The sequence below is a fragment of the Podarcis muralis genome, chromosome 10, assembly GCF_964188315.1.
Source record: "Podarcis muralis chromosome 10, rPodMur119.hap1.1, whole genome shotgun sequence".
In the NCBI taxonomy this organism is placed as follows: Eukaryota; Metazoa; Chordata; class Lepidosauria; order Squamata; family Lacertidae; genus Podarcis; species Podarcis muralis.
Genome location: NC_135664.1, coordinates 57,304,552 through 57,319,664, shown reverse-complemented (window position 1 = coordinate 57,319,664; position 15,113 = coordinate 57,304,552). Strand labels below are relative to the sequence as shown.

Sequence of the window (15,113 nt, the reverse complement as noted above, 5' to 3'; positions counted from 1 at the left end):
ATATTTTTTTCCCTTGTTTTCCTCCTCCAAAAACTAGGTGCGTCTTATAGAGCGAAAAATACGGGACTTTGGAAAGCAAGGACAAGGAGACTTGTGGGCAAGAGATAAGGAGTAAATCCCAGTGAATGCAGTGGAGTATACTTCTGAGTAGATGTAAAGGATTGCAGTCTCTTAAATTTCCAAACGTGCCCACTGGTCCAAAAAGGTTGGCAGTCCCTGACAGACAGGTTTGGAATGCATGCTAGTTACAGAAAACTACGGTATTATTGTAACTATAACATGGATAGGTAGGGTTTACATAAATTGTGAACAATTAACTGCAGAGATTTTCCTGTTGGCTTTTATTCTGGAACATGGAGTCCAGCCTAGTTTACATTATGTTTAAAAAAATGAAATTCGAGCAGAAAAAGCAAATTTAATGCAACCATTAAAATCTAAACACCACTTTTTAAAGGCAATTGCACTTAGTAGGTAGCAGACCAATTCTACAAGCATCATCAGCTTAATGGAAAATTAGACAAAAGTAAGACTGTGTTTAAATATTAGGCAGCCTTTTGGTCAATCAACCAGTCAAATATTACAAGAGTGCCAACCCTAAAGACTTGCAAATAAAATTCAAAGTGAGAAGTAATAGCAAAGCTAGGGTACAAGACGCCTTTTGTTCAGCTGGTATTACTTCTGCAATATTTTCCACTTTGGTCTGGTGCAGACTACTTCACAAAAGTAGTAACTGGTAACAACACAACCAAACTTGCACTATGTCAATTAACAACTGTAATGGGAAGGAAATTACTGTCTCTATTCATGCCCAAATGGATTGTCTGCATTTGCCATTTTAACCCCTTCACCCTCTAAATATACCTGCCTATTGTTTCATATGCTGGCATCTTCCATTTTGTGTACATGACAAAGCCAGCGTAGACGTCGCTGTGACAGGAGTGCAAAGATGCCAGGCATATGGACTTGGGAGAACACATCTTTGAGACTCTGGACAGTAGAAAATGAACTTAATGGGCCTAAACGAGAAAAATAAATATTGACAGCATACCCCAATCCCTAAAAATAGTGTTGATGCTATACCTCCACAGTTCAGCCTATTAAATTCTACAAAGTATTTTTATTTTATTGGCCTTAATTAAAATAAAATATAAGAACAATAATTTCCATAGCATCCAATACCCGCAGGTCTCAAGGTGGGTTTATCTCAAGATAAAATTACAATATAAAACCACAAAATACATAATCAAAATATAAACGGAAACAGCCAACCCCCCCCCCATGAAGCATCACATGACACATTGTTGTTCTCAGTTTTATTTGTAAATACCATTGCATGAAAAGCTGCATTTAATAGTAATCCAAACCCTGGAAAAAAAACACCCACGTCAGTTTGTGATATGTATGCTAAAGTGCTTGAAATAACAATACTTTTACTGATATTCACTTCCTGAACATTATCCAGTCCTGATTAATTTATGAATAACGTGAAGATAAAACAGCAACATATTCTGAAGATATTTAAGGGTGGGGGCAGAAGAAGTTCTGTAATAAACTCTGTCAGGTATATTTATACATTTCAAGTGTAACACACGATGTTTCCTATGAGAAATGCACCTTCACTTGATTGGGAAGAGGAAAATCAATGTTAATTATGTCACAGCACCACCTCTTAAAACTTGCTCTAAACAAAAAAGCAGCTAACAGCCCCATCCCAAACATGTTTACTCAGAGATCAATCCCCATTAAAAAATAATGGCATTTACCTCCAAGTAAATGGGCTGCTAAAGTGTTAATTAGAAAGATGAAGTGGTGGGGTTTCCTCTGCTCTGAGACAACCACGTTCTGGTTTGCCTCAAAGACCCATAAACTGTGTTACATTATTGATCTACTTTGCAATTCTACTTCATAGCTTCAAATGTTCTTACTATGTTAGCTTAGCAATGCTATAAAGAATGTACAGTGCTTCGAGAGCCGCTGTTCCTGAACACAGAATTTTTACTTGGTAAGTTACCAGAAAGCCTTAGTTGCCTTAAAAAGTTGGGTTTCTCAAAATCAACAAAAGCTCATTAATACTGATGTTCAAAAGGTACATTAAATTCCAGAGAACCACGACTACTAAAGTCTTCCTCACTCTTTTAAAGAAACTGGAACAGTTTCTGAAAACCGCAACAGGGGTGGGGAACCTGTTTCAAGTGATCAAAATTGTTTCTTAAACAAAAAAGTTGCACACAACAGGAATAAAACAAATGTAACGGAAGAACTGCACTCCTGAAGATGTCAAATAGAATTAATCTACCAGAGATCAATCTCATGCTTCAGAAATACCTTAAGGTTGTTATAATACTACACATTTATACAGTGCTTTATTGCCTAAAAGGAAACTCAACACCCAGAGTGTCCCTTTCACACCAGTTCCAATGAAATGCTTTACAGAAAGAAATTATATTGTGAAGCAAGATGTCGAGAGCCACATGCTAGAGGTGGATAGAGACCCACTGTGAATTTCAGGGGGGAAAACTTTTATCGGGTGTCTCTCTTTATCTGCATCAATGGTTATTTTCCCCATGTCATGAAATAAATGTCAAAGCAGAAAGGGGAAAGTACAGAAAACCAGTAGATGCAGGGGGAGATGGTAGTCAGTTAAGGAATCTAGGTCTCAGATTCTTCTGGAATGAATGGAGCCATCCAAGTAACATATTGCTTTTTATTTACTGTCATTTAGTAAAACAAGACGTGGGACTTCTTCCATGACTGGGGCCAGTTTTGAGACATGTAAAAGCAAAGCACATTGATATCTGGACAATTCCTTTATTCTCCTGTTCGGTTCTGTACCAGATCCTCATTTTTCTTAGCTCAGTCTTCTTAGCTCTAGTACAAAGGAATTTTTCAGAAATATCAACAGGCAAAATATAGATAAAACTACAAACAATCCACCATTTGTTTCTTGAGAAAAACAGGAGTGGAGGCCAAATTGTATTGGCTATCTGGAAGTTACAGGAAAACGAGGAAGGGTCAAATATATCTAGTAACTGTACAGACTTGGATTTTCAATGCAAGAACCATTTCTCTTCTAACTAGGGCAGAGTAACTGAAAAGGAATGAAAGATCAAATAACTTCTCCAGTTTTTCATGGGGTTGCATGTTACTCCACAAAACAGTTAGCTCTGGAAATATTTAAAATCATGTCCGAGATTGCAGGAACGTGTCTTCCATCAACATCGGACTGGGGTTACTTGGTGAGGTAAATACATGGTTAGGGTAAAAAGGAAGCTGGTTTTGCTTGAGAAGGATTATCTGGAAATTTCTCCCCACCCCCAATATGTGTTCTGAAATTTTGGTGAGTATTTTCAAATGCGTTCATGGTCATGTTGCCAGGGCAAGTTTCATGCATTGGGATTCATGAACATTTCAGCAAATGTTGTGGCCAAAGGTGCCACCTAACTTTTCAAGGGAGCAGAGGTATTGGTGAAATATCTTGATGCGTGTAAGCCACTTGTTGGCTCAGAATCTTCTTCCGGTTTATGGTTAACATTCCCAACTTTCCGCTCTTTTTTTGGATAACAAATTCACAGGTGAAGGGCCTTTGGAGGTCCCAGGTATCATTACCAGAAAAAGGGCAGAAAGACACATTGCACATCAAAATACAGGGTTCTCAAAGCTAGGGCTGCTGTTGAAGTACAAATTGGCAGCAGTTGGGTATGCACTTAACCCTTCTTCCATCCACCATGTTCTCCCTCAAATCCTTTCCTTGCCATTTTTCCTCGACTTGCGTGCAGGATGCAAGTTTCTGATAGAAGCAACTCTCTGCCATTTCTCCCTTGCAAATGCCCCTCTCCCTCTGCCACTTTGCACACTGATGGCAAACCCCAGCCTTGGGAGCCCTGCGTTTGTCACTGAACATACTGTCTCACCCTTAATATCACGCCCTAAGAGAATTCCCTGTCAGCGTACTACTTAGGAATATAATCTGTTAAATGAAATAAATAGAGGCTTTGCACACTATGCTCTCAGCTGCTTTCTTTCCCAAATACAGTGTATTTTGCTTTCAGGGTTTTCCACCTGCTTCAGCCTTAAGGGGCCCTCTCTCTTGGACTCTCTCAGTTGAGGGTGGGGGAATAGAATATTATACGATACATCTGCTATCTGTGCTGCCTCACTATCCAGTACTAACTTTTGCAGAATATTACTTAAATTGGTCTGCTTAAAGCAACTTGTTTTGCTTCTCAAAATATTGCATCTATCCACTTGTCAGGATAGCCTCTGGATTTGGGTATCTGTTGCCTCTGCAGAAAACCAAGGGATGCCTTACGTTACGAGGTGCACAAACCGCTGTTCCAGTGGGATGCTTTCACATGCCACTGTGGCATCACAGCAATGCTGAGTTCACAAGGGAGGAGCCAACATGCGGCTACTTCCCTGTGCCACCATTGCTCCCAGGTAGGGCTACGCTGGTACCATTGCCAAGCCCTCCCATGCTCCTACTGGCTTCCTCTGTTATCCAAGTGGCATGGGAAGGAGAAAGGCTGAAGTAGCTACCGGACCACTAAGGCAACATAAGCATCATCCCTTAGGGAAGCCTATATCTAACTGCATGGGAGGTTATTTCTACATGGCAACTCCACACATCCTGGTCGTCTTGCCTAGAGCACCTTGCTATATACGGACCCTTTCTGTCTACATGGGAAGAGTTGTAGCATTAAAAGGTTATAAGCAGCCTCCCATCGGAGTAAGACAGTTGCAGGGCAGGGACGCTGCTGACATTTTAAACCTTCCAAAACAATCATGCAGAAACTGTTTGTGATAAGAGACTGCCTTCCTCTCCCCTTTCAAAAATTTCTCCTGAAGCAGGCATTGCAACAGAACTCCAAACCCCAAATGGGGAGGGAGGGAGGGAGAGAGAGAGAGAGAGTGTTGAAAGGCCAGTTAACCACTAAAAGCTCTAGTATAGCTTTTATCCTCTTTTTGTAATCCAGTGGATCCCTGTTCAAAGCTCAAGAACTCCTCATGTCCAGTGTGAAGACTTTCCTTTGCACCACTTGCACTGACTGACGAAAGTCAGGGAGGGGTTCCAGAATCCTATGATTCACAGCTTATTGGATGCACACAAACAAAGGTTTGGATCTAAACGGAAGAACGAGACCCCCCAACACATACAGGGAACAGAGCAAACAATATACATTCACAAGAAGAATACAGCAGTGGCTACCCCAGAGAGTCTTCAGTTGTTCCTCTGCAATATGCAAAAAAGCCCCTCGCGCTACGTTTGTACAATATTTACAGATGGAGTGGCTTTTTCCCATACTTGCAAGAAATGCTTCCCTCCTTCACCCAACCCTATAAAGTTGTTTTAGGCTACATTTCCTTCCCTCCCCCAACCCCAAGAACACTGATTCTAAGAAAAGTTCCATATTGGTAATATTTCTGAAGTAAGGTAGCCTATTTACACACAATGAACACACGAAAATACTCTATTTTATACTAAACCTCTGGTTTGAAAACTACAATACTGCAGCGTAGCTTGTTTGCGGCTTTGGGGCAGACCAGTAAGGAAACTACACAAGCGAAGAATCTGCCCACAACCCCTACTCTCACATTTCAACAAGCTGTTTTTTGAAACACACAGTGGGGCACTACCAGCAGCATCTGCATTTTAACAGATCCATCCTCTCCCAAATTCAACACATCCATTTGCCTGGGAGAAGAGAGAGGCAGAGCGGGTCTGCAAAGCCATACACTACACATCCACCCCTTTGACGAGCGACCCTTCCAAGACAATGCTGAAGTCCTGCAATGTCTGTAGGACTCTGATGAGAGAATTCACCATCATGCGGTCACGCAGGAGAGCGTTCTCTTCGTACATCCGAGTGATGGCTGGGCACTCCGCCAGTAAGGGAATCCACTGTGGGATGAAGTGATCCCTGCAGAAAAAGATTGTATCATCAGCCAATTTATGGTACATCCAGATACTTTATGCAGACATAACATTTAATCAAGGGTTTCCTTCCTTTCTTCCACTGCAAATCCCTCAACCGTTATTATAGATGGGCAGCCAAACAGGACCCGAAACCATGGTTTGAAGCAGTGCTTCCAACAACCGTTTTCATTAACCATGGTAAGCTTACATCTCCATTGCAAACCACTGTTCAGGCACTTTCCCCAACCTCTCGAATCTTTGTGCAAGGTGAAAAGCAAGCCTTGTTGGTATCTCCCAACAAGTTTAGCTTGAGAAGCCAAACGATGCTTTCACTGCACACTGGCATATTAAACCAGGGTTGCAGCAACAAACACAGATGGGGGCAGCAGTACTTTTGAAGGCCATTTGCTAGGTAATTACTTGCAGAATGTTGGTTTTGTTGGAAGATACAGGGTAATATCAGTGAATCACAGAATCGTGGAATTGTAGAGTTGGAAGGGACCCGAGGGTTCTCTAGTCCAATCCCTTACAATGCAGGAATCATTTTGAAGAAGCATTTAAAACCAATGTATCCTATTCCACTAAGAGCAGAATGGGGACGCTGTGGCCTTTCAGTTGCTGGATTGCAGCTCCCATCAGTCTCAGAACAGCCAGGAATGCAGGATTATGGGAGCTGGAGTCCCGAAGCATCTGAAAGGCCACAGCTTCCCCAACCTTGCGCTAAGAGTTCCCAAAAGTAGCGCCTGAAAACATCGGGCTAGAAAAGAGATCATGATGAAAGGAAAACAGCAGAAAAGCAAAACTGAAAGTAATCATGCAGCAGCTGCTGTTAAGAGCACTTGCATATTTTTCCAAATCAGAGGATAATATTTGATGTTTGATTCAGCCTCTGAAAATTATGTTGAATGTGACCAAACAATGGGTGGGATCTGAAGGGCTCAATTGTTGAGTTGCAGACCCATTTCACTTGCATTATTGTTGCCTCAAAACAGATGGCCTGTTTCAAAAAGAAATCAAATGCCACGAAGAAGCAAGGAACAAGTTATTTGTGCCAGTGTCAGAAAGACTCATCTCCAAGAAATCAGAGTGTTTAACTGCTGATTCTCCCAGTGTAATGAAACTGTTTGTTAAGGACTCTATCTTGCTCATGCAAAGTGGCTGAAGCTGGCCACAAGAGAGATCAGCATCTTTTGTGAACTGGGGGGGGGGGGTTACATTTGGATGAATCAGAAGCCACTGAGACATAGATTCTTGCTCTGTGATTCTTGGATGATGGGCAGTATAAATTTAATAAATAAAATAAAATAATGTATCTGTTGTATGGACTGAGAGAGATGGTTGTCAATTAACATACATTTCCTAATAATCTATGCACATCATATAAAAGGCAAGATTGCTGAAGGTGACAAGCTAGTTTAAGTTTACAGTAAGTGCTATAGCAGCTTCTGGTAGCTGCCAGAAATCTGTTCAAATCTGCTAAAAAATCCAGACTAAAGAACTCAAAAGAGATCTAACAAATGAATACAGAGGAGGCGCTTAAAAATACCATATTTTTTGCTCTATAAGACTCACTTTTTGCCTCCTAAAAAGTAAGGGAAAATGTGTGTGCGTTTTATGGAGTGAATGCAGGCTGCACAGCTATCCCAGAAGCCAAAACAGCAAGAGGGATTGCTGCTTTCACTGCGCAGCGATCCCTTGTTTTTTTCCCTTGTTTTCCTTCTCCAAAAACTAGGTGCGTCTTGTGGTCTGGTGCGTCTTATAGAGCGAAAAATATGGTAGATTCCAGTCAAAAATATTAGAGGTATTACTGGAAAAATCCTGGCTCCAAAAGCCAGCTTTTAATGATGCCACCATGATTTTGGGCAAGCCACATGCAGTCTCAGTTGCCCATTTTGAGGGGCTGGAAATGGTCTACATGACCTCAGAGTGTTGCTAAGGAAGAGAACAGCTTTCAAGACTTTTGCATCTTAGAAGACATTTGTGAGCAAACGACATACGCACCGAGTTCCAAGGCAAACTAGAATTTGGAATTTGCCGTCCTTCCCTATGTTCCGTGGTGCCGTATTGATGGCATTTACATAGTGGCAAAATGTTTTGCAGGAGGATTTTTGAAGAAGAACATCCTCTTCATTGTCCCCAAGCTGGTCAGTGGTCTCAAAGTAGGCAACAGCCTTTTCTGAAGGTGGATGGTAGGGTAGGAGGGGAGAGGGAGAGGGAGGAGAGAGAGAGAGAGAGAGAGAGAGAGAGAGAGAGAGAGAGAGAGAGAGAGAGAGAGAGAACAAAAGCTCACTGAATGTAGAATGCAAATAATCTCTCAGCCCTTTCAACCTGCCATTTTGTTGAGTGACACCCTTCAGAAGCTAGGATTCACAAGTGCAAATAACACATAGCACTGAAGCTATGTAACTAGAGGCAGGGCTGTATTTGTGCTAAAAAAGTATTAAACTTTTAAGTACACCCAGCTTGATCCAAAACCTGCACCATGAAAAACAATTCTGAATCAGTTGTGCAAGTTGAGTGTGATTGCACAACTTCTTCAGTAACTAAGCGTCTAGAAGCCACAGATTCATGGCAATTAGGACTTTGAAATTACTATTATATGAGGAACAGTTCAAGTAACCATTTTGTCATTATGTGATTTCCTGAGTGACAATTTGGCCTAGGCAGTTCCAGAATCACAGCTAATTTATTGCCTCAGAGTGCATTCCTAACACATTAACACACAGTATCCATGAATTCAGAGGTAATGACTGCCTTGAAGGCATTTTGCACATTCTGTTGCTTTACACTGTCTTGCAAGTTAAGGGTCACTTGGCAAATACAGGCCTGTTCAAACAAAGGAAGATATGGACCTGCCTAGAAAAATCCAATTTTCATTGCATATGGAATGTCTTTGTGAATTTCAGGGAGTGGCAGCTGTGGTGTGGGAAGTATCCAAGTCAACTATGTGTGCCATTTCCCTTCCCCATTTAAAATCTTACCAGTGTGGCAAGATACCTGTCCATCAAGAAGCATGACCCACACTATGAAAGCAATGTGAGAATAAGGCAAGAGATGGTACAAGACTTACCCCCCCCCCTTACTGAGCTGTTTATTACTTTAAAAGCGAAACAAAGTAATTGCCAGTTTGCTGGACTGTAAGTAGCTCCCCGACTTGTTGACCAAGGTGAACTACTCTACATTGTCCAATGGTCTAACAGTAGGGCTGGCCGAATGGTTCTCTCAGCAAGTAGCCACCAGTTAGAGATGGGCGGCATTCAATTTCACCAGAATGACATGAAGTCCAAACGTGTGGGCTTCAGGAAATTGGGCCCATAAACCCCAATTGAACTGAATGTGCCAATTACCTATGAAGTCCCAGATGAAGACATTCTTATGGAAGATACGAGCAGACTTGAAACCATGGTGGAAGACCTGCTCCAGTGCTGCAACCAGACCATTTTCTCCACACAAGAGAACAGTGAGGCTTCCCCTCTACAGAAAGAGAAATAATGGTTGTGAACACTGGCATACCAACAAAACCTACTTCTGATTCCCCCCCTTAGCTACGGATGCTTTTCATTCAGCTTTCAAGACTTGTTATGATGAGTGCAACTTGGTTTTCCATGTCTGCACCTTAGACAGAAATGTGATCTGGGTTCAGAGATGGGGCACTTGTGAACTGCAAAAGCTGCATTTCATGAGTCAGTTTTGGAGCCAACAGATACCAGGGTGAGGGAGAGCGTTGTTGCTGATGCAGCTCCCTTTCTGGATACTTGCAAGATTTACTTTGGTGCAAGGGCTAAGAAGATAATGACAGGCAAGAACAATTGGCATTGGCCCAAATTCTTTATTCCTCATATATACTAATAACAACCTCAGTATTCTGAGTACTGGTCCCTATTTAGCCAAAATTACACCACCCAAACACAGGTGTCAGTGGACTTGAGGAACCTTGAGTTTGCAGAAGTACACAAAAAACACCCCTCTTTAACAAAGCATCAGGGTGACTGGGGGGGGGGGGGGAGGAGTGCTGGGATAGCAAATAGCCCAGTAAGGACTGAGTGTGCTCAGTGACCACAAGACGCTAACTGGGTGGGTTTGCTGGGGGCAGAGAGAGGGGATGGACTGATCTGCACCAAACATTTAAAGTGAATTCAGTGCACATTTAAAGCACACAACCTCTCCCAAAGAGAGGGGGGAACTGTAGTCCCCCCCCCCCCAAGACCTACAATTCCCAATACTCTTTACAAACTACAGTTCCCAGGATTCCTTGGGGGAGGTCATGGGGTTTTAAAGTGCACTGGATGTGTTTTTAACATGTGGTGTTGATCTGCCCAGAGATATGGAGGAAGGCATGGCTGGTTGAATGAAAACAGTGAGCAGATGCAATCCACACTTCCAACGTTTAGTTGCAGGAGCTACTTGCATGTTCTTATACTTGTGAAAGAAGGATCTAGAGTTGGGTAGAGATTTGCTACAGCAGTGACCTATGGCCAAGTCCCTGCCTGTTCATCTCTGTGCTGCAAAAGTTGCTTCATGAAGTCTACATCCCATTTGCTCACATGGGAACAAATATCTGAACATCATGTCAAATGCTGGGGTTGTTAAATTCTGCTTTTCCTTTTCTGTATTTTCTGTTTCCTTTTTTTTTTTAAGCCATCTAATAAATTTTAAACACTTAATGGAACACAACTGGCCTAACTGGCCAGACGGGAACTGAGTTAGGACGTTTTAAGTGCAACTTGCTTCTTACCAAAACAGTAAAAGATTTTACGCAAAACAGCAACTAAATTAACAAAATATTAGATGGGTCTCAGAAAAATATTTAATCTTTTCCTTTTCTGTATGCTAGTTGGCCTGGTTTAAAAACTTTGAATGGATTCAGAAACCCTTTGCATCCACTGCAAATATTGTGGGCAAAAACAATGTGGTTCTGAACTGCTTGAAAGACAGATACCATCATAATTTCATACTTTCCACCAGGAAACTCTGAACACATTTATAAAAAAAGAGTGGGATGGTAATGGCAGTTGCAGAAAGTCTGCTTCAAGAGCAGGATCACATGAGCAGCAACAACAACCAGCAGTTAGGTAGTGAACTCCAAAGCTTGCCACAATGATGAATCTGAATCCAGAAATCTCATAACGTTATAATTTGATCAAGATTCTGTGCCTCTTCCACATAACCCTCTTGTCACCCCAGCAGCCAGTGGAAGAGGTTTGCTAACATCCCCTTTGGAAACGTTAATATAATTGCAATTGTTTGGGAAGGTACCTCTTTTTCAGGTTTGTGGAAATGCTTCACAATATTGTTCACAGCTTCCCCGATCCCCTCCTGGATCTGTCCTGCATTGGGTTCTGCAGAAAAAAGGAGTGGGAGGGAAGAAAGGAGGGCAGAATTCAGTCTCAAGAGATTTGAAGGTTTGAAGGGAATTGTTAAAAATGTCATCATAGATGGTGTTACCGCAGGAAGTTATGTCTTACTTGTATTTTTCCCTGTGAGAGAAGTGATACTCAATCTCCGGGCTGTCGTTGGGGATTTCTGTTGAGGTGGGGTTCGGCACTGCTTCCCAAGATCTTCATCCGATGCTGTTGAAAGCAACTCTCCTATGAGAATCCTCTCCAGGCTACCATCATCAACACCCTTCCCCAACCATCTTCCACATGGGAACCTAAGGGTCACAAAATGGCGTTGAAACTGGCTTCAGTGTTCTAGTCAGATAGGTAGGTCACAAGCTCTAACGTACAGTTAAACCACACGTTTTGGGATTTCTTGTTGCATCAGTTCATATGAATGGGGTCACTGTAGGGCTAGTGTAATCCCACATTAAAAAAAAACTTGTGAACTAATTTGCAAGTATGATGAAGACTGCAGTCTTATACCCACTTACCTGGGAGTAAGCCCCATAGAATTCAATGGGACTTACTGTACTTTTGAGTAGACATGTATCTGCAAAGCAGTAAGTGAAAGCGATCATATTCATATATTTAGCATCTCAACTTTAAATAAGATAGAGGAGTTTAGCCTTGCTTGCCTTTAATATAATGTTTTCCTTCACTCTTCCAGACTTACTTGTAAGTGTGCCCTGTGATTTCATTCCTGACCATGACACAATCCACCAGCCATTTGGCTAACAGTCCTGAGTTGTCATGACCTATCTGAACAGTAGTTAGCTTCCCCAAGTTCTGACACTGAAAAGAGAAAAGGACAAGCTTAATTACTTTTAGCATAAACACAACCAAAATCATCCCGTTTTATTTCATTTCTCAAATCAGGCAGCAAAATAGGGCAGCTTTTGCTCCCTCGAAGCGGTCTCTATATTTCAAAGTCCCTGGATGTATATTGCAGATGATCAAAGCATGACTAAATGTTATAATCAGACCAAATGCAATCTGGTCCACATATGAATCTTCTTAACTTAAAAGACTGCAATATCAAGCAATGACCTGTAAGTGTGTGAATGAACCACTGCTGATCTAACAGCACAGATACAATGCTCATTTCAACCTTATGTATGTCAAACACTATGCTTTGCAATGGAGTCAGTTTATTTATCAAGCATATACAGCCATACCTGGGGTTGAATACGCTTCAAATTGAGCACGTTCGAGTTGCGCTCCACGGCAACCCGGAAGTAACGGAGCGCGTTACTTGCGGGTTTTGCCGCTTGCGCATGCGCAGATGCTCAAAATGATGTCACGCGCATGCGCAGAAGCGGCGAAAAGTGACACGCATGTGCGCAGACGTGCCATCGCTAGTTACATTTACCTCTAGATGTGAACGGGGCTCTGGAACAGATCCCGTTCGTATCTAGAGGTACCACTGTAAACCCAAAGACTCTAAAGCAGTGTTTCCCAACCTTGGGCCTCCAGCTGTTTTTGAACTACAATTCCCATCATCCCTGACCACTGGTCTTGCTAGCTAGGGATGATGGGAGTTGTAGTCCAAAAACAGCTGGAGGCCCAAGGTTGGGAAACACTGCTCTAAAGCAACATACATAATTCTGTCCCCCACTCATTTTAATAACAAATAATAATAATAAATTTTTATTTATATCCCGCCTTCCCCAGCCGAAGCCGGGCTCAGGGCGGCTAACAACAATAAAATAATACAACATTCTAAAATCATTTCATTATAAACTTTTATCCTCATAACAACCTTTGTGAGCTAGGTTAGGCTGAGAGACAGTGACTTGGCACAAGATCAAACAGTGTGTTTCATAGCCAAGTAATCATCATCTAATTTGGGGGCCCTACACTCTGGTGCCCTACACACCTCTGGTAATCAAGGACATACCAAAATGAATGTGATAAATGTGGGCTGTGTCAAGAGGCAACTCGCCACATGAGCCATAGCTGCTCTGCTAGATTTCTAGAAGACAGATTGCTGTTGCTTCTCAGGAGGGAGAGGGGAGGCCAGGACGGTAAAAATGTACGTGGTGAGGCACTTCTGACCATGGCCAAATGCCATGCACCAAGCAGGGATCATGCACTATCAGTTGTGATGGGGGGAAAACTCCCTGTACTCTCAGGGAACTCAGCCTCTTTTATTATGAAAATTGGTGCTGCAATACAATACCAGCCACCATCACAAAAGGAAGCTCGCTGTGAGCCCTTAATCATTTCCAGTGTTTATAACTCTCAATGAAAACATAATGGGTCCCCAAAGAATCACGAGAGAGTGCCATCTTATGAGCAATGCAGAGAAACGGAGATCTCTTCGCCAGCATTATCCTTACCGAGCTTTTAAAAAGGAAAGTGACAAGGAGCTATAAAGCTTCCCTGTTCCCCGAGAGACCAGAATATATTGTGGTTGTCTCTCAGAGAGCAAAGCAGGCTCCTTTTTGCAGCAAAAAGCTTCATGCTTTTGCTGGTCATCAAGTTATTCCTGCAGGTTTTTAAAAAGCACCACTGGGTGCTGCTTAAAATTCTACCCGTGTCACAATTTTAAACAAGGGTTTCCTGATAGCGGCAGCAACCAACATCTGAAAACAGGGTGGAAGTGCATTGCACTAAACCAGGGGTCAGCAACCTTTTTCAGCCGTGGGCCGGTCCACCGTCCCTCAGACCATGTGGTGGGGCGGACTATTTTTTTTTGGGGGGGGGAGGAATGAACCAGTTCCTATGCCCCACAAATAACCCAGAGATGCATTTTAAATAAAAGCACACATTCTACTCATGTAAAAACAGGCTGATTCCCGGACTGTCCGCAGGCCGGATTGAGAAGGCGATTGGGCTGCATCCGGCCCCTGGGCCTTAGGTTGCCTACCCCTGCACGAAACTCACCTCAAATGTCATTTCTAAAAGGTTCTTTGGGATCTGCATTATTCCAGTATCTCCCAGTTCTCCCGAAACACAAATCCATGGGTTTGACGTGGTGATTGCATTGCTTAGTTTTTTAATGGGGATTATCACCGTCCTATATGGAATCACTGCAAATAGCAAAGAAAGAACATTTAAAAGGGTGGCTTCATATTATAAATTCAGTACTGCAGGCCCACTAGGAACAATACGGCCGCTACTAAATATGTAGCAGGATGCATACATCAAGGTTGTTGCTGTTGTTTTTTTAAAGAGAACAGTGTCATTTGCAGAGATAGGCTGACTGGGATCTCCAGGTAAATCTCTGGGATTTTCAGAAGATCAGCAGGGATTTCCAACTCCCTGTTGTTAAGCAACAACTTTTTAAATGAAAACACATTCCTGGGTTCAGAAGCACTTGGAAGCATCCTGTATCTCTGCTCTTCTTTGTAAGCCAACACTTTGCCCTTGGCTCCTGCAGGTTTAATCCTCTTCCTTTGCTTCTCTCTCTGCAGCTGCTTTTTGCATTTTAAAGGGAAGCCTCCACTGGCAACAATGGAGCCTCCTTTGAAATGCAAACTTTGGCAGGGAGGTGGGGAAGGAGAGAGAAGGAGAAACTTGCTCAGGCTTCCCTGCAGCTGCTCTTTACATAACAAAGAAACATGCATGTTAATTGCATTCTTGAAATCAGCACCATTTCTGATTTGAGCTTTAGTTGCTGTTCAATTTGGGGGGTGGGGTTTAAAATGCAGGGGTCTTCTTTTACAGTATTTTGGGAACGTGCCAAGTTTTGGTAATAAATAAATAAATAAAAATGTGACAAAGTTTTCTGATTGGTTATTTCCCCCTCCCACGGACAGTCAATAGGTTGTGCTTCTTACCTTGCTGATTTCAGCATAGAACTAGCTATGTATATG

General features: G+C 42.3%; 1 protein-coding gene across 9 annotated transcripts in view; it reads right to left on the bottom strand.

Moving 5' to 3' along the window:
- Nucleotides 1-1,298: 1,298 nt before the first annotated feature.
- DENND5B (DENN domain containing 5B) overlaps nt 1,299-15,113 on the bottom strand; it is a 96,668-nt gene continuing 82,853 nt past the window's right edge. For all 9 annotated transcript variants that reach the window (XM_077935103.1, XM_077935107.1, XM_077935104.1 and 6 more), the window contains 7 exons: nt 14,182-14,327; nt 11,969-12,087; nt 11,380-11,567; nt 11,171-11,253; nt 9,262-9,388; nt 7,916-8,090; nt 1,299-5,918 (listed from right to left, as the gene is read on the bottom strand). In XM_077935103.1, the coding sequence (XP_077791229.1) occupies nt 5,735-5,918; nt 7,916-8,090; nt 9,262-9,388; nt 11,171-11,253; nt 11,380-11,567; nt 11,969-12,087; nt 14,182-14,327 (1,022 nt within the window). In that variant the 3' untranslated portion in view covers nt 1,299-5,734. The remainder of the gene's footprint in view (nt 5,919-7,915; nt 8,091-9,261; nt 9,389-11,170; nt 11,254-11,379; nt 11,568-11,968; nt 12,088-14,181; nt 14,328-15,113) is intronic.